The sequence below is a fragment of the Microcebus murinus genome, chromosome 3 (genome assembly GCF_040939455.1).
Source record: "Microcebus murinus isolate Inina chromosome 3, M.murinus_Inina_mat1.0, whole genome shotgun sequence".
Lineage (NCBI taxonomy): Eukaryota > Metazoa > Chordata > Mammalia > Primates > Cheirogaleidae > Microcebus > Microcebus murinus.
The window spans coordinates 85,772,287-85,789,615 of NC_134106.1; the positions used below are offsets into that span (position 1 = coordinate 85,772,287).

The 17,329-nt window shown below is 39.9% G+C and overlaps 1 protein-coding gene and 1 long non-coding RNA gene across 6 annotated transcripts in view; one reads left to right on the plus strand and one right to left on the minus strand.

Annotated features, from left to right (window-relative positions):
- LOC105856138 (uncharacterized) overlaps positions 1-17,329 on the minus strand; it is a 90,882-nt gene that overhangs the window by 59,059 nt on the left and 14,494 nt on the right. The window contains exons 1-2 of one of the 3 annotated variants that reach the window (XR_012918626.1): positions 10,881-10,942; positions 5,756-5,815 (exon numbers count right to left, since the gene is read on the minus strand). The exons of 1 other annotated variant lie outside the window; for it this stretch is intronic. This is a non-coding gene — a long non-coding RNA (uncharacterized LOC105856138). Of the gene's footprint in view, positions 1-5,755; positions 5,816-10,880; positions 10,943-17,329 lie in introns of those variants that run through there. One more of the 3 variants, XR_012918625.1, reaches the window with a different exon arrangement.
- LOC105856137 (sulfotransferase 1C4) lies at positions 6,433-15,507 on the plus strand. Of its 3 annotated transcripts, none has more exons than XM_076001074.1 (7): positions 6,433-6,827; positions 10,237-10,362; positions 10,851-10,948; positions 11,238-11,364; positions 11,567-11,661; positions 12,322-12,502; positions 13,777-15,507. In XM_076001074.1, exons 1-7 carry the CDS (start codon positions 6,659-6,661, stop codon positions 13,887-13,889), a joined length of 909 nt encoding a protein of 302 aa, XP_075857189.1. In that variant the 5' UTR covers positions 6,433-6,658; the 3' UTR covers positions 13,890-15,507. The 3 variants fall into 3 exon arrangements, with proteins under 3 accessions (XP_075857189.1, XP_075857190.1, XP_075857191.1); XM_076001075.1 differs by having other exon boundaries at positions 13,783-15,507; XM_076001076.1 differs by lacking the exon at positions 10,237-10,362.

Below are 17,329 nucleotides of genomic sequence, written 5' to 3' on the forward strand. Positions count from 1 at the left end.
TGCATGGACCAGTGATGATAGTGTACTCTAAGCCATTACCTCAAGCCTCTCTACCCTGTGTGTAGGGAATTCCACCTCTACCACTTCCCAGCACTCCTAGGACTATTGGAACAGGTCTTAATAGAGAAAATGCATGGATGGCGATCACTAAAACCGTAAGTATGGACAGTGATGAGCTCACCAGGCAATCTGAGTCTTTACATGCCCATAAGTCTCATTCACAAACACTAGAAAGTTATGATGAGGAAGAGCAAGACATTTCCTTTGCCTGGATCCCCCATCGAGGACATCTGCTATGGATACTGCCTCCAAGTTCGGACACCCATTTTGCCTAGAATTGCTCTGAGTGTGCCCTGCTCTGCTGCCCGCAAGACCCGTGCTGTCATGTCTTCATGTGGATATGTGGGAACACGCGGGTGATGCAAAGCACCACACAAATGAAAGGCATTGTTACCAGGGCTCAGCCACATTACTACTTGATTTGAATGCCATTTATTGCTCTCTCAATTCCCTACACAGGCCTCTCGAGTCATAAGACGTGACTAAGGAAATAATGAGATATGCCTGGGAATTGGAGAGTCCCCCAAAACACCCAATTAATTTATACCTCACCCCGTTGCTGTGAGACCAGCAACAGGAGACATCCAGACAGGTAAACATCCTAACATAGTCAATTCCGTACAAGGGCCCACGTGGCAATCCACCCATTTCAGAGAGATGGGAAACGTTAAAAGGAGAGAGAAAGCAAAACGAAAAGAGGAGAGGAGAGACAGACTAAAGTCCTTGCTTTGGTATTTAAGTATTGAAACGTTTTAAATTGTGTTCAGTGCTCATTGATAAAATTGTGTCATGCAAAGTTAAGTATTTGTAACTGGTGGGCAAAAAGAGTAAAACAAATTTTCATGGATTCTGCTGCTTAGTTCTTACCAAAAATTAGGGCCATCATATCTTCAGCATGAGATTAATATTTTCATGAATAAGAGTAATAATGCTAGCAACTTTTTGGTATTCCTTTCCCCATAAGAGTACAAAAGGCTTGTCTAGACTGATACACAAGTGTAAAGACTGTCCATATGTTTTCAATAACGTTTAGTATTTTATTCTCAATTCAATAAGGCTCTATGTGGTTTGAGACCCAGTTAGGGTTCCATTTGTGCATCATCTGTGTATCTGAACCAATTACTACCAGCCAGAGAGTTCTTGCCAATAGTCTACAGTTTCAAATGTTGGAGACCCAAAGGAAGAAGGAATTCCATAGAGAACTTTGGTTTTGGCATACTTTTCCTACTGTATTTGGCCTTGTTTCATCAATGCAAAGAAATTCACACACCTTACCAGGGATCAAAATGTTACTATTGGTGACTTTAACCCAGGTAGAACAGCTATGTGTGATAGACATATACTGTACATGCCTTCAATTACCAATCCCAAACTATAAAAACCTTTGTAGCCACATGGTTTTGCACATGCTGTCTCCTCTGCCTAGAACACCATGCCCTCCCTCACCCACTTGCCAACCCTAGTGTAGCCTTTAAGCCATAGTTTAAGTGTCTTCTCTTCTGGAAGACCTCTCTTGATTCCAGGATGACTTCAGTGCTCCTTCTCCAGTGCTCTAGCACACTTTGTCAACATCTCCATTAAAGCTGATATGATACTAATTCTAATTGCTTGTTTACATATCAACTCCTGCGTCAGACTGTAAATCCCCTGATGGCAGAGACTGTGTCTTTCCACTAGGGCAGTCATGAGATCCTGCACATAGAAAAACACTTAATAAAATGGCAGTTCCCTCTCCCCATTTCATCTTCTCTAGGGTTCTCTTCCTTAATGGTCAAGTCTTTGCTGCTCTAGGTCTCCATTCTTTCTTCCCATTGTCAATGCTGACCACTATCTTCTCCGAGCTTTTAATCTCTGAAAGCAGCCAAATCCTGGGCCATAAAGTGCCTTGAAAGCCAATAAGGAGAGTTCAGGGCAGAGCACACAGAAGAGTCTCATCTAAGACACTCAACTGATGCCAACTTCTGTTAAATCACTACTTTGATCACACCAATAATTTTATATGTCATTTCCTTACCCAGCAACAAAACAAGCTGGGCAAATCTCTAGGCCCAGAGAAGAGACGAACAGAGATGCTAATAACTGGAAAGTGCAAACAGCATACACTTCCCCACAAGCCAGGGGAAAAGAGACTGGAGGTCACTCAGCTCATGTGAGATTCTGAAGGGATTTCTGGTTCACTCATGTTTCTAATCCCACTCATTAAGCTTCCAGAGTTTTTCTGTTTTAGAGTTAGACCTGGCCAGCAACTCCTCCCCAACTTAGGGGTGCCAGATAAAATACAGAACACCCAGTCACATTTTTACCTCAAATAAATAACCAGTGATTTCTTTTAAGTATGTATAAATACCAAGTATTGCATAGGACATGCACATACTAAAACTTTATTCTTTGTTTATCTGAAATTCAAATGTAACTGAGTATCCTGTATTTATATTTGCTAAATCTGGCACCTCTACATGACCCACCATTTGACACAGCTTTTTACTTTTCTGAGACTATAAGGGTTTATGTTTTAAGGAATTATCTGAAATTAAAGATTGCCTACATCCTTGCTGCACTTCATTAAGCATTCACAACTATCTCCAATCTCTAAAGTTGATTAAAGTAGCAAAGGGTAATACAATACATTGGAGTTTCATTTTTTTCCCTTCTCAACTTCTGGAATAGTGTACTCCAAATGGAATGGCCATAAGGCAATCTAAACAGAAAAAGGTGGAAAAGAAACAAGTTATGAATAAACCATAGATGTTTATCAATTCTTGCATAATCTGGATTTGATTCCAGTTTTATTGTGTGGTCTTGTTGTTCCTTTTTCCTCCTGATTTTGTTGCAGGTATTGGACAACAAATGAGCCACTTAAAATTAGCCCAAGCTAAATATCGATTCAAAGAATGAAGACAATTTCACTTTTATTCAACACAGGTTTAGCTCACTCTCCAGTGGAGGTCTTTTAGAACAGTATGATGAATCAAAACACAATTTAGGCATATTCCTTTAGTAAGAACAAACAAAAACCTGTTTAAGTGTAGTAGCCAGCACTGGAAATTTTCTTAAGAAAAATAGAGTTTATCAAACTCAGTCATAAATTTTTCAAGCAAATCACATTTTAAGCCTGAACATGATAGTAATTTCCAATGGAGACACCCAAAGATTGCACTGAAAGTTGGAATCTCCTTTCCACCCCCAGAAATAAACAGTGACAGAGTCGAAAAAGAGGTTCAGGGAAGAATTAGAGGAGGAGATGGTATTAACTTTATCTTTGGTATTCAATGTGTGCTAAGAGTGTAGGACACTTTATGTACATCAGTCTTTATGTTAACCCTGTGAGATTAATAGAAAAAAATCTCGGAAGAGATTAAATATCTAGAAAGGTTACATAACTATTAAGGGGCAGTTTCAACTCAAGAATAGATTTACTGGGGGATGGTCACGCTGGAGACTCAGACTTGTGGGGGAAGGTGGGGAAAGGGCATTTATTGAAACCTTAAAATCTGTACCCCCATGATATGCTGAAATAAAAAAAAAAAGAATAGATTTATAATTCCAAAGCAATGTTTGCCAAATGTAGACCTAGCACCAATTTTATTTTTATAATCATTAAATATAACATTTTATTTAATTTTCCTAACATTGTAAGAAAGTGCTATTGAGTAACAATATTAAATGAGATCACAATATTTGTAGTCAATATCATGTTTCAAATTATTTGAAACTTTCTGTTTTTTATATTTTAATAGACTTAGGGGGCACAAGTACAGTTTTGTTACATGGATATAATGCATAGTGGTGAAGTCTGGGCTTTTAGTGTCACCAACACATGAATTGTGTACATTGTACCCATTAAGTAATTTTTCATCCCATACTCCCCCTCCCACTCTTCCACCCTCTCCCTGTTCCAAGTCTCCAATGTCTCTTATTCTACCCTCTGTGACCATATATACACATTATTTAGCTCCCACTTACTTATAAGTGAGAACATTTAGTATTTAACTTTTGAAGTTATTTCACTTAAAATGATGGCCTCTAGGGCCATCCATGTTGCTGCAAAAGACATGATTTCATTCTTTTTTATGATTGAGTAGCATTCCATTGTGTATATATACCACATTTCCTTTATTTGTCCATTGATGTACACTTAGATTGATTCCCTGTCTTTGCTGTTGTGAATAGTGCTGCCATGAACATACAAGGGCATGTATCATTTTGATGTACTGATTTCTTTTCCTTTTGGGTAGATACCCAGCAGTGGGATTGCTGGATCGAATAGTATTTCTATTTTCAGTTCTTTGAGAACTCTCCATGCTGTTTTCCATAGAGGTTGTAATGCACATTCCCACCAACAGTGTAAAAGCGTTCCCTATTCTCCATATCCTCACTAGCATCTCTGTCTTTTTTGACTTTTTAATAAAAGCCATTCTGACTGGTATAAGATGGCAATCTCATTATGGCTTTAACAAATTATTTGAAACTTCCAACTCTCCCTGGGTCTGTTTTCAATCCCAACCAGCCATCTTTTGGGTGGGGGAGCATATTCCCCCCCCATCTTCCAGCTCTCCATCCCTAGCACACAACGCATTAGACAAAACTGATAAGATATCACTGAACTATCTATCACCCTACTCTGGGAGCACATAGGACTGAAAAGATTATAGAATGAAATCTAACTGAAAAGTTATAGACAACTTTTGTAAGTCTTTCTAATGCAGATGAGCGTCAAGAATTCCACTGGGCAGTCTCTGCCCAAGTGTCCACTCACCTCACCACAGCCAATAGGGAGGGGATGGGGAACAGGGAAGCCAAAGAATTGATCTTTCTTGAGTTTGCATCCAGATATGATGGAACTATAGTCATTCATTATGATTTACAGCCACAATTTATTGAACATTTCCCTGTTGTCAAGCACTAAATACACACGATTTTAGCCCCTAAAACAACAATATAAGGTGGATACTGTTAAGATCTCCAATTTATACATGAGGAAAGTGAAGTGTAAACACAGAGATTAAGTAACTTGCCCGCCGGGTGTGGTGGCTCATGCCTGTAATCCTAGCACACTGGGAGGCCGAGGCGGGCGGATTGCTCAAGATCAGGAGTTCGAAACCAGCCTGAGCAAGAGTGAGACCCCCGGCTCTACTATAAATAGAAAGAAATTCATTGGCCAACTAATATATATATAAAAAATTAGCCGGGCATGGTGGCGCATGCCTGTAGTCCCAGCTACTCGGGAGGCTGAGGCAGCAGGATTGCTTGAGCCCAGGAGTTTGAGGTTGCTAGCCTGGGCAACAAAGTGAGACTCTGTCTCAAAAAAAAAAAAAAAAAAAGTAACTTGCCGTTGCCCACAGCTACCAGAAGAGGGCACAGGATTCAAACGCAGGCAGCCTGACTTCCGTCTGCAGAATGCAGAGCCACAGTCACCACGCTCACCGAATCCCCACATCACGGTGGCCCAGAGAACTCACTTCCTCAATTTTAGTTTAGTTTTATCCATTCTCTCAAGAAATAGTATTAATAGTATTCCGGGCACTGAGCATATAGCTGGTAAACAGTGAGAAAACAAGACAGAGTCCTGGCCCTGTTTCACCCGCATTAGAGTGTAATGAAGGAGACCGGAATGCTAGTAAGTAAACAAGGAAAAATGAAGTCTGACAGCTGCTGTAAAAGAAAGGGAAGGTGCCGTGAGCAAGGAGGGACCTACCTGAGATGATGTGGAAAGTGAAGGAAGGCTTCTCCAGAAAGAAAACATGTAAGCTGGGACCTGAAGAAAGACAAAAAAATCAAACGAGAGCCAGACACGAGAGCCAAAGAGAGTTCCAGGAGAAGGAAGGCAGCATCCGTGCGGGAGGAAGCCTGGGGTGCTGCCAGAGGGAGCACGTGTGGCATGGCCTGGGTACACGCATGAGACATACATGTTTTAATAGCTGTGATGACACGCCTACTGATGCTGTAGACTAGCCTACAAAAGGAAGGGGGCCTTCTCCGGTGGAGCATCATTTATTTTACTCTTAAAAAAATAACCAAGTCGACCCTTTGGGATGTTTGTGCCAGGAGGTCCAGACAGAGGGCCTCGCTGTAAACACCCCGCACAAAGGTCCCTGCAGCCTTTCAGGGAAGTCTTTCTGTGTTGAACCTGTAATTCCACAGGCAGGCAACTTGCAACTTTTTAATTGCTTAAAATTAAACAATAAATGAAAGTATTTGTGAACTGTTTTATAAACACAAAGAGGAGGGATACAAACAACAGGAATACAAACACCGTGGCACTCACTCTTTTTAACTGACCGAGAGGGACAGGGCTGGAGCAGGGCTTTGCCATCAGAATTTGTCACCGCCTCTGGTGTGATGTCATAGCCAGGCGGGGAGGAGGGCTGGGGCTCAGTAGGAAACGCCTGTGCACAAAGTCCTGAACAACACTTCTCACTCCCTGGAGCTGGAGCCAGGAAGCCTGTAGCTTTCCTTCCTGTTTGCTGGCAGGCACCAGGCGCTCCCAGACAGGGCTCCTCTGAGTGTTGCCTTGTCCAGACCATGTCAGAAATGCAGCTTTGTGCTGACTGAGAGGTAACTCTTTTTCTGGAACAAGATTCTGATTTTTCTGACACTAATGACCTTAAACAAGATGGAGGATTTGAAATTTGATGCAACAGAGCGCCTAAGTTTTGACTACGTGCAGGGAATTCTTCAGCCCACACCCACCTGTGACACCTGGGATCAGATCTGGAATTTTCAAGCCAAGCCTGATGACCTGCTTATTAGTACCTATCCTAAAGCAGGTAAGTGGAAGGGTGTGGAAGGGAAGGGGAAAAGTTAGCAAAGTAAGTGGGAAGGATGTATTCATAATGAAATAAATAAGTTGATCTGAAATAAATAAGTTGAACTGTTTATCGGACAGAGTTACATCGCTAAGACAAATTACTTGTGGAAACTGAAACTACACAAAAAAATGTTAAAGTGACCTACAGATTTTAAGAATGTAAGTTTTCCTGTGATGCACATATGTTTTTACTTCCCCAGGAGAGAGTAAAACAGCCAAGAGCAAAAGGATAAACTTGTTTATTTATTTATTCACTTCCAATCTAGGCCCTTATTGCAGATCTTGCAAAGAGCTGCTTTGGGTGTGCAAGCTAGAAAGGGGACCCTGAGGCTGATTTGGGAAAGAAATAGGGTAGCTTGGGTTCTGCAATGCTGATTTTACCTCAGCAGCCCTCAGGAGTCCGCCCAGCTCAGGGTCAGAGAACTATTCTTCGGATTTCCACCTTCCTTCATGGTAAGTTGTAAACCTACCTCCTTATTTCAACAATCAGTTTAACAAAGTTGTCTGCAGGACTAAGACTAACTTGAGTGCACCCTTCAATAGCTCAGCTGGTAGAGCAGAGGACTGTAGACTAACTTGAGCCCAGCCACATCATAAAAATTTGGGGATGAGCAGGGGGAAATAGTTCTCTATAGATATCTGTGCATATCTACATATTTACTAAAAATACAGTATTTGATCCACACTCAAATTGCATATACATTTGCTCTCCCCAAAACCAAGCCCGCTGGCAATAATTCTTGTTACACGTATACACAACCCAAAAATATCTAAACCTCAGCATTTTCTGAGACTGTTCAAACTCCTTTTATGTCTTTTTCTCTTGAGATCCCAGTAGAAGACTCTGTAGGCATATGGAGGCCCTAGTCTCCTCTCTGTCCTTTGGTTTCATGTTGGTCCTTATTTTCCAATGTTATTCATCATGAGCCACTTAGGACCAAATTTTTTTCCAGCTATTTATTTCTCATTATTTACAGTTTATGTTCTATGCAAATCAATTCTATAACATGCATAAATACACAAACACAATATACAATCCCAAATATTATAGATGTATGGCATCCAGATGATTTATTGCAGAATTAAGCTCAATTTAGGCTTAGGACCAGGTTCTAAGTATCAAAAAATATTGACTGATAACAAAAAGCACTCCAAGTGCCGCTATCCTGATCCATAGTTATTGTTTGGAAGAAAAAACAAAACAAACAAAAAAAGCATTTATGGAAAGAGCATAAAAGTTTTCATGAATTTAATGCAAGTTACCTTCCAGTCTTCACTTCCTAAATACTTGATTTACAGTTTTTGGCTCCTTCACATTTTTGCCTTTTTAATTTTCAACATATGCAGAAATAAAAAGCACTTTGAAATTAGTTGAGGTCAGTGAAATTCTGCTCTTTGTAATCAATGCAGCTAAATGAATTTGGTGCTCTTATTGAATGGAAATAGGTGATGGGAAATGCCTACCATTTGTCTCTATAAGGATAAGCAAGAGGTGCTCACGATGCTTGGACTTAGGGTAGATTCCAATCCATCATTGCCCTAGAAGATCAATTACTGCATAAAAGGTCAAATCCAATGTCAACTCCAACATCTCCTAGGAAAAAGAGTTCAGTACCCAAGAGAACAGTGATAGCTTAACAATGTTAAAACTTCATCTATACAAGGCATTAAATTAGTATTGTTGAAACAATACATTGAGGATTTACAGTAACACCTGGATGATCCTTCTGATGTACATATAAATAGAATCATGAAAGCATTTTGTATTACTTGTTTTAAGGCCTTACAGAATTAATGGACCAAATGAAAACTGACTCTCTATTACACATCACACACTTTATTTCTAGACAAGATAAAAAAATCTATTCTTATTTTAAGGCAGTTTGAAGTGTCCATATTTCTTAAGGTACCTTCAAGGAAATCATATCTTAAAGAATTTTGGATGCTGCCTCTCTTCATCTTATACATGAATTTCCAGCAGACTTAATATTGGCATCCATCATCTAGTCCAGGCATCCTCAAACTACGGCCCGTGGGCCACATGTGGGCCACCTAGCACATTTATCTGACCCTCCAGGTGTTTTTGCCGCCGCTGCCTGTCCTGCTTAGCAGCTGACTCATCCCGGGCCCACAGTGCTCACTCTCCAAAGGTCTGAGGAAAGTGAACTGGCCCCATGTTTAAAAAGTTTGAGGACCCCTGAGATTCTAGCCAAACCCTTCACATGTTCTTCAAACCAATCAAATTTGGGACTCTCAACATTTTCTATGTCAATAAAAAAAGGTGTAGAATCAATAGATTCAATGAAGGTCTGTTTTTTTCCTTGCCACATTGGACTTCTAGATGCCATTTGGATTGGGTTTAGAAAATGGAAAAGTATAGATGCTTCTTGGCCTGAGTCTCTTACTAGTAGAGATGTAGAAGAGAGAGTGAGACCACAAGCAGTCTGGCTATTGATGGCAGGGCACTGCCAGCCACGTTGCTGGTGGCAGCCAAGGTACTCTGGAAGGAGTTACTTGAAAATGTTACAACAGTTGTTTGATTTGAATAAATCTGTGTGGGTAGGAGCAGTGCCAGAAGCAGAAGCTCCAGCACAAGCATAGCCACCATTGCTCTGCCCATGTCCCCTTTGTTGGTGCATCTCATGGGATGCTGGCTGGGTGGAGATCCACTGGCTTTGACCAGGCACAGGCAAGGTGCCAATTTCAAATTTATAAGTGTAAATGTCTAAAAGTAGCCACTGATGAGGATCACATCTCACTGTCTTAATTTCATCCACAACTTGACTTATCATTTCAGTACACTGTTTACTAATTAATCTTTTCTCTACCTGCCAAATGTGAGCATTAAGATCTGGTTCATTTAAGTTTTTCATGGCATTAATGGAGTTTAAGCAATTCAAAAAACACACTCAAAAAATAAAATGCTTGCCATCTAAAGTAATATTTAATCATCACTAAAACCTTGCACATTAATGGAAGCTATTTTTATTAGAGGAAAAAAGAAACAAGCATAGATGGCAAAAATAGTCTGTACCCCCATAATTTCTTGAAATAAATAAATAAATAAAAAGAAAGTAGAATGTCATGATGGAAAGAATATAAAGAAGAAAAAAAGAAACAATCAAAATTAATGGTTGTGACAGGAAAAAAATAAATGTATATTTATCAATGTCCATGCCAAATTGGAATGTGTGTATAAAAATTCACATTATGATAACATAAAATATAAATAGGAAACGATATCTTCTGAATTCCATTATAAACCTAGCTTTAAAATTCACATAGATGTTCTAACAAGTATTTGATCATACTTTAAGGAATGTAGTACAGTAAATGTCTATGCATTTTTATCTTATGTGTGAAATAAGGAACAACATGGACTCAGGAGATAGTGGACTTAATACAAAATGACGGTGATGTTGAGAACAGTAAACGAGCACCTATTCATGTACGATTTCCTTTCATCGAATGGATAATCCCATCCTTAGGATGTGGTGAGTATGGAATAGCCACACTTAACTACAGTACTTAGAATTTTTACTACCAAATTGCACTTCTTAAAATTCTAGGCATTCAAACAATTACTGATAGGTTTTGTAGCTTTGTTGTTTTTTAACTATGTGTGGCTATTACTATACTACAGACATTTCCTAATGGAGTTATTGTTTATATAATAAGTTAAATTTTGATTCTCTAATTAGAAATTAACTTCATTTCACAAGGATGAGCCCAAATAATATAACCATCGTAGAAGGGTTTGAATTTTTTAGGTTCTTATTTATTTGGTTGATTGTGATGGTGAGGAATTGTTCTAGCCAAAACGTGTTCATATGCTAGACTCATTCTCTCAAATCAGATCTACAGACAGTACAGTGTTTTTGCAGATGCCTTGAATTTTCCTAAGCTAGTAATAATGGAAGGTGCAAGATTTTGAAGCACATAGCGAAATATAGTAGAAAATGATTGAAAACCAATTTTGCAGGTTTGGAACAAGCTAATGAAATGCCCTCACCACGGATCTTGAAAACACATCTTCCCATCCACTTGGTACCGCCATCCTTCCTAGAGAAAAACTGTAAGGTAAAAAACAAAAGGAATTCAGAGTTGTACTCCTTAGAACAACCTTAGAGTAGTTTTCAATTTCCTCTTAAAACACTTCACTTGTTTAAAAAAAAATGTCCAGCTCCTCACAATAATCAATATGCAAATTGATATAAACCCTTTACATCTCCCATAAAAGCCAGGATCACAAGAATGTAACATCGAAAAAACTCATTTGTATGAAATGTATCCACTCTAATGTCTGGGCAATAACTATACATAGATCTAATCCTGTTTTTACTTCTTCCTTTCCTCCCATCATTCCCAGATAATCTATGTAGCAAGAAATCCCAAGGACAATATGGTGTCGTATTACCATTTCCAAAGAATGAATAAAGCACTTCCTGATCCAGGAACATGGGAAGAGTATTTTGAGACGTTTCTGGCTGGGAAAGGTAAGAGGATTCAGCTTTTATTTCCTTCCTTTCTCAAAATCCTCAAACACCCTACAAGGAAAGAATCATTTCCTTAAGACCAGTCGGGGTCTGCCTTCTTTAATATGACATTCCCTCTCTCTTCAGGGATTCTCCTTTCAGTATAATATTTGTTGGGTGGACCTCTGCGACTCAGTGCTCTGTTTTTCATCCCATCTTCCAGTGTGCTGGGGCTCCTGGTATGACCACGTGAAAGGATGGTGGGAAGCCAAAGACAAACACCGCATCCTCTACCTCTTCTATGAGGAAATGAAGAAGGTGAGGGCAGTACCATCTAATATGTTCTCGTAGGACCGTAAAACATTTAAGTCATAATATGTTGACCCCATCAGGGACTCAAAGAAAAAAATGCTTAGGGCAGGGCAAGGTGGCTCACGCCTGCAATCCTAGCACTCTGGGAGGCCGAGGCAGGTGGATCGCTTAAGGTCAGGAGTTTGAAACCAGCCTGAGCAAGAGCGAGACCCGTCTCTACCATAAATAGAAAGAAATTAATTGGCCAACTAATATGTCTAGAGAAAAAATTAGCCAGGCATGGTGGCACATGCCTGTAGTCCCAGCTACTCAGGAGGCTGAGGCAGTAGGATTGCTTGAGCCCAGGAGTTTGAGGTTGCTGTGAGCTAGGCTGACGCCATGGCACTCACTCTAGCCTGGGCAACAAAGTGAGACTTTGTGTCAGAAAAAAAAAAGAAAAAGAAAAAGAAAAAACAAAAAAATGCTTAGTAATTCCAACTAATAAAAAAAGAGAACTATATGGATCACCATGTTAAAATGACTCATTTTTGGAAAGTTGAGCATTTGTATGATAATTTTTTTTAATGTTAACACATGCCATGGTACTGGTTACTGTCATTAATCCATTTTAATATTCTTTTAAAACTAATCATATTAACTGTTCACTTTTCTTTTGACTGATCATAGAACCCAAAGCATGAAATTCAGAAGCTGGCAGAGTTTACTGGAAAGAAACTAGATGACAAAGTTCTAGAAAAAATTGTCCATCACACTTCATTTGATGTTATGAAGCAGAATCCAATGGCAAACTATTCCACAATTCCTACCGAAATCATGAACCACTCCATTTCTCCATTCATGAGAAAAGGTTTCTGTATTTTCTTTTGGCCATAATCTTAAAAGAATTGTCCAATATTTCAGAATATTTGGGGAGTTTTATATGGTTAGGAAAAATAATATCTTTAAAGAATGATTTTGGGAAAAGAAGTTATGTAAGAAACCACTAATAACATGAAAACAATATTTAATTAGCCACTGTGGGAGAGTAAGATTTGGTGTCTAAATATAACCACCTATTCCTACTTTGCCTCTAGAGTTCTGGCTGATAAGGTGAAAATACACAGAATTAAGTCAGATGGGGCAAAGAATACATTTTATAGGAGGCCCTATGTTATCAGTTACAGTCATTCATTCAAAAGGACTTACTGAGGAACTTCTACGTGCCGGGCACTGTTCTAGGCATGGTTTGGAGAGGTGGACAAAACACAAAAATTCCTTCTCTCATGGAAATTATATTTGAGTAATAAGAAAAACAAGGCCGGGGGCAGTGGCTCACGCCTATAATCCTAGCACTCTGGGAGGCCAAGGCAGGCGGATTGCTCCAGGTCAGGAGTTCAAAACCAGCCTGAGCAAGAGCAAGACCCTGTCTCTACTATAAATAGAAAGAAATTAATTGGCCAACTAATATATATAGAAAAAAATTAGCCAGGCACAGTGGCGCATGCCTGTAGTCCCAGCTACTTGGGAGGCTGAGGCAGGAGGATTGCTTGAGCCCAGGAGTTTGAGGTTGCTGCGAGCTAGGCTGATGCCACGGCACTCGGCTCTAGCCTGGGCAACAAAGCGAGACTCTGTCTCAAAAAAAAAGAAAAACAAGAAGAATACACAGCATGATAGATTATGGTAAGAAAAATAAAACTGGGAAAGGTAACACAGATTACAATCTAAAAATCTGGGGACTCTTCTTTATTCTTCCTCAAAACTATACCTTAAGACCTTCCAGAAACAGGCCCTTCTTGATCAGCTTATAGCGTGAGGGCTAGAGGCACGAGCAGCCACCATGCTTGGATGTGCAAGAGGGCACAGAAAAAAACAAGAAAGCCCATCAGGCCCGCTGTTGTAACACAGTGGTCTCATTCCCTGACTAACGTGACTAGGTGGGTAACAGGTTCCCTGTCTCACAAATCAGACAGGAAATTCTTCTTCCCTTCAGCATAACAAAAATCACAGGATAGCAAGAGAAATTTTTTGTCCACTACTGCCATTCCTGGAAGGTGGAGGAGAAATCACCACACAGAAACAGGAGGATAGAGAAGCACGGACTCCTCCAACAGCTACTGACTCTCCCACATGACTGTGTTTCAGGAGCAGTGGGAGATTGGAAGAAACACTTCACTGTGGCTCAGAATGAGAGATTTGATGAAGACTACAAGATGAACATGGCTGACACCAGTCTAACTTTCCACTTTGAGCTCTAGTAAGGAAGAAAAAGAACTAAACATTTTTTAGTCATTACCCAGTATATTTGGGTAATAACTTAAAGTTTAATACTCAGACCAAGGCCGGGTGAGGTGGCTCACAGCTGTAATCCTAGCACTCTGGGAGGCCGAGGCAGGTGGATCACTCAGGGTCAGGAGTTCAAAACCAGCCTGAGCAAGAGTGAGATCCCATCTCTACTAAAAAAATAGAAAGAAAATAATTGGCCAACTAAAATTACATAGAAAAAAATTAATGGGGCATGGTGGCACATGCCTGTAGTCCCAGCTACTCTGGAGGCTGAGGCAGAAGGATCACTTGAGCCCAGGAGTTTGAGGTTGCTGTGAGCCACGCTGACACCATGGCACTCTAGCCTGGGCAACAGAGTGAGACGCTGCCTCAAAAAAAAAAAATACTCAGACCAACTGATATTGAATTCAGGCTCTCATACTAGTTGTTGATTGTGTTTACTCTTGTTCACTCTACTAAAAAAATAACCTAAAATAAAAAGACAAGTGATAGAGGTAGCAGAGGTTAGGGGCAAGGTGGAGACTGGAAGCAGTGTGGCAACGTGGAGGGAGGGAAGCTCAGTAACTTACGAGCTACCATCCTGGCATCACTGCCAATTATCATTACATTTAAGTTTTCTACAATCATGTAGAAATGCTTTTATATTTCAAATGCTTCCGTCCTCATATGAGAATACACTAACGTTTTCAGATTAAGTTTTGGTTCAAGTTAATTTTCTTTAATGCATCACTAAAATGTACAAATAGTGACTATTTCTTCCAGCAATTTCTTGGTAGCCACGTAACCATCAAGTGACTCAGTTTCCTCTTGGAGCCTTCCAATTCACTTCAGGGTTCTAGTGTAATAAATCTGTCCCCATCTCTCACCAGCCTATACATTAAATTGAACTCACTCTACCACCCCCAGCTAATGTTACAGTCCACTGCTCGAGTCTTGGCTCACCTTTCCCAGTGCCTCCACAATCATATTCTAATCCATCAACAATAGCTGTCAGTTTTAATCTGTGAAGTCTTTTATGGTATTTTCATCTAACCATTCATTGTTTTCCTTCCATATCTATAGCCATCCTCCTGGTTCAGAAAACCCTCTTACCTCTTGCCTAGACTACTTTAATGGCTTCCTAAGTCATTTCTCTGTTTTTCACACATTTAGTAAAGTAATTTTCCTAAAACAAGACTCTAATTATGTTGCTTTTTAGCTCAAAATCCTTCAATGACTGAATTTTCACTACCTGAAAGATAAACCCCAAGATTTTACCCATGAATTCAAAAGCAGCTATAACCATGTGATTCCAACCTTTCTTTACAGCTTGATTTCTTCTTCCAAACTACTCCATATTTCAGCAAATTAGCCTTCTCACTGGGCCCTGATCATATCTTACAGGTTCCTACCCTCTTGTTTTATTTACACCATGCCTTCACCTGGAATTTCCCTTCCTTTCTTTCTACCTATCCAAAATGTATAACACACTTCAATACCAGCTCATTCATCCTACAAATACTGCACCTGAAAAGCACGCTTACTTCTCTGAAGTCCTTTACACTTGGTATAATTATTTTGTGATTAAAATTAAAGTATATTATAGCATTATCTTGTATTTCTGTATTTCTCTCTCATGCTTAGTTAAATTTTCATTTGTTTAGGCTGTGCGCGGTGGTTCACGCATGTAATCCTAGCACTCTGGAAGGCCGAGGCAGGCGGATCACTCAAGGTCAGGAGTTGGAAACCAGCCTGAGCAAGAGTGAGACCCATCTCTACTAAAAATAGAAATAAATTAATTGGCCAATTAAAAATATATAGAAAAAATTAGCCAGGCATGCTAGTGCATGCCTGTAGTCCCAGCTACTTGGGAGGCTGAGGCAGAAGGATTGGTTTATTCTTTTCTCCAAGGTACTTATACCTCACTGTATATCAAACAGCATATAATATGCTCAAATATGAGTGACTGAAGAAAACATATGGGTCGAGGAAATTATAAAAAGTTAACTTTTTATATTCCAAGTAGACAGTTTCTAATAACTGCTATCATCTATAGCTGTACTATCCAAATATACTAGATAATAGTTACATATGACTATTTAAATTTAAATTAATAAAAAATTAAATAAAATTAAAATTCAGTTCCTCATTTTCACCAGCCAAATTTCAATTGCTCCGTAGCTCCATGTGGCTAGATGCTATTATGTTAGACAGTGCAGAGTCTAAAACATTTCTATCATCAGAGAAAGTTCTATTGGATAAGACCCTTTATATTGACAACCACCCTTTGAGTTTGGCATTATTATTCTCACTTTATAGTTAAGAAAACTAAAACTAAAGTTCAGAGGTATTAGGTAAGTTGCTCAAATGAGAAATGTTGGAACCCAGTTTCAAACACAGCTCCAGTGGCTCCAAAGCTTGGGTTTTTAGCTGCTCACAACAGAGTTTCTCTCTCCACTTCCTGCTACAGTCTCACCATAGGAGTCCTGATATCATGAACACTATTCACTAAAGACTGCCTATCACGGTCCCTGAGCCAATGAGAGTGCACATGGGCAAGATGCTGGCTATTCCCTACTCATGACCAAGTGAAGCTTAGCAACAGTCTACTCAAGGGCTACACCGTTCCCACTGTCTAAATGCTCTGAAGTAGACAGAGCCCTAAGCCCACAGCAGCCTCTCGCTTGGCACCTACTGCATGTGCTCACTTTTGACATCTGCCCTTTAAGGCTTTATTATCTCTAAGGTTTCCCCCTGGAATTGGGTATAGCAGGGATCTGCAGAGCCTGATCTCAATGTAGTGCCTTCTGTGGCTGTGTGCCAGTTCTGCCCCTTCATATCACCACTCTCCAGGACTTTAAAGTCAGTGACCTGACCTGCTACCTTTGATAGACAACTCAGGGGAAGTGGGCTGGAGTTCAGCCAGTGGCTTTTGGAACTTGGACCTTACTCTCAGGCTGCAGCTCTTACTTTCCTACAAACCCCCTCCATCTCCCAGCAGGCAAACCAATCTCTATGCTTTGGTTACTTAGCTCCAGCCCCAACAAGACCAAATCAAACTGACCTTCACTTGGCCTATCACTCAAGTCTTCTGAAATTAGTGATTAGCATATTATACTCTAGATTTATTCAAGATTATTTCCATTTCATCAGAGAATTACAATAATGCATTTATATTTTGGAACTCTTCTAATAACACTGAGTCTGTAAAAACAGGGTGCACATCCAGTGTTTTGTCACACCTGAGTAATAACTTTCAACCCCATGGAGGAAGTCTAGATTTGAACCAAGAAAATCAAAGCTCGTATGTAAGCCGGGCATGGTGGCTCACGCCTGTAATCCTAGCTCTCTGGGAGGCTGAGGCAGGTGGATCCTTTGAGCTCAGGAGTTCGAAACCAACCTGAGCAAGAGTGAGACCCCGTCTCTACTATAA

Excerpts from the sequence above, each read along its gene's own strand:
- LOC105856137 (XM_076001074.1), top strand. The coding sequence starts at position 6,659 with ATGACCTTAAACAAGATGGAGGATTTGAAATTTGATGCAACAGAGCGC. Across the intron at positions 10,949-11,237 it reads TCCTAGAGAAAAACTGTAAG|ATAATCTATGTAGCAAGAAA; the intron begins GTAAAAAACAAA and ends CATCATTCCCAG. Across the intron at positions 12,503-13,776 it reads TTCTCCATTCATGAGAAAAG|GAGCAGTGGGAGATTGGAAG; the intron begins GTTTCTGTATTT and ends ACTGTGTTTCAG.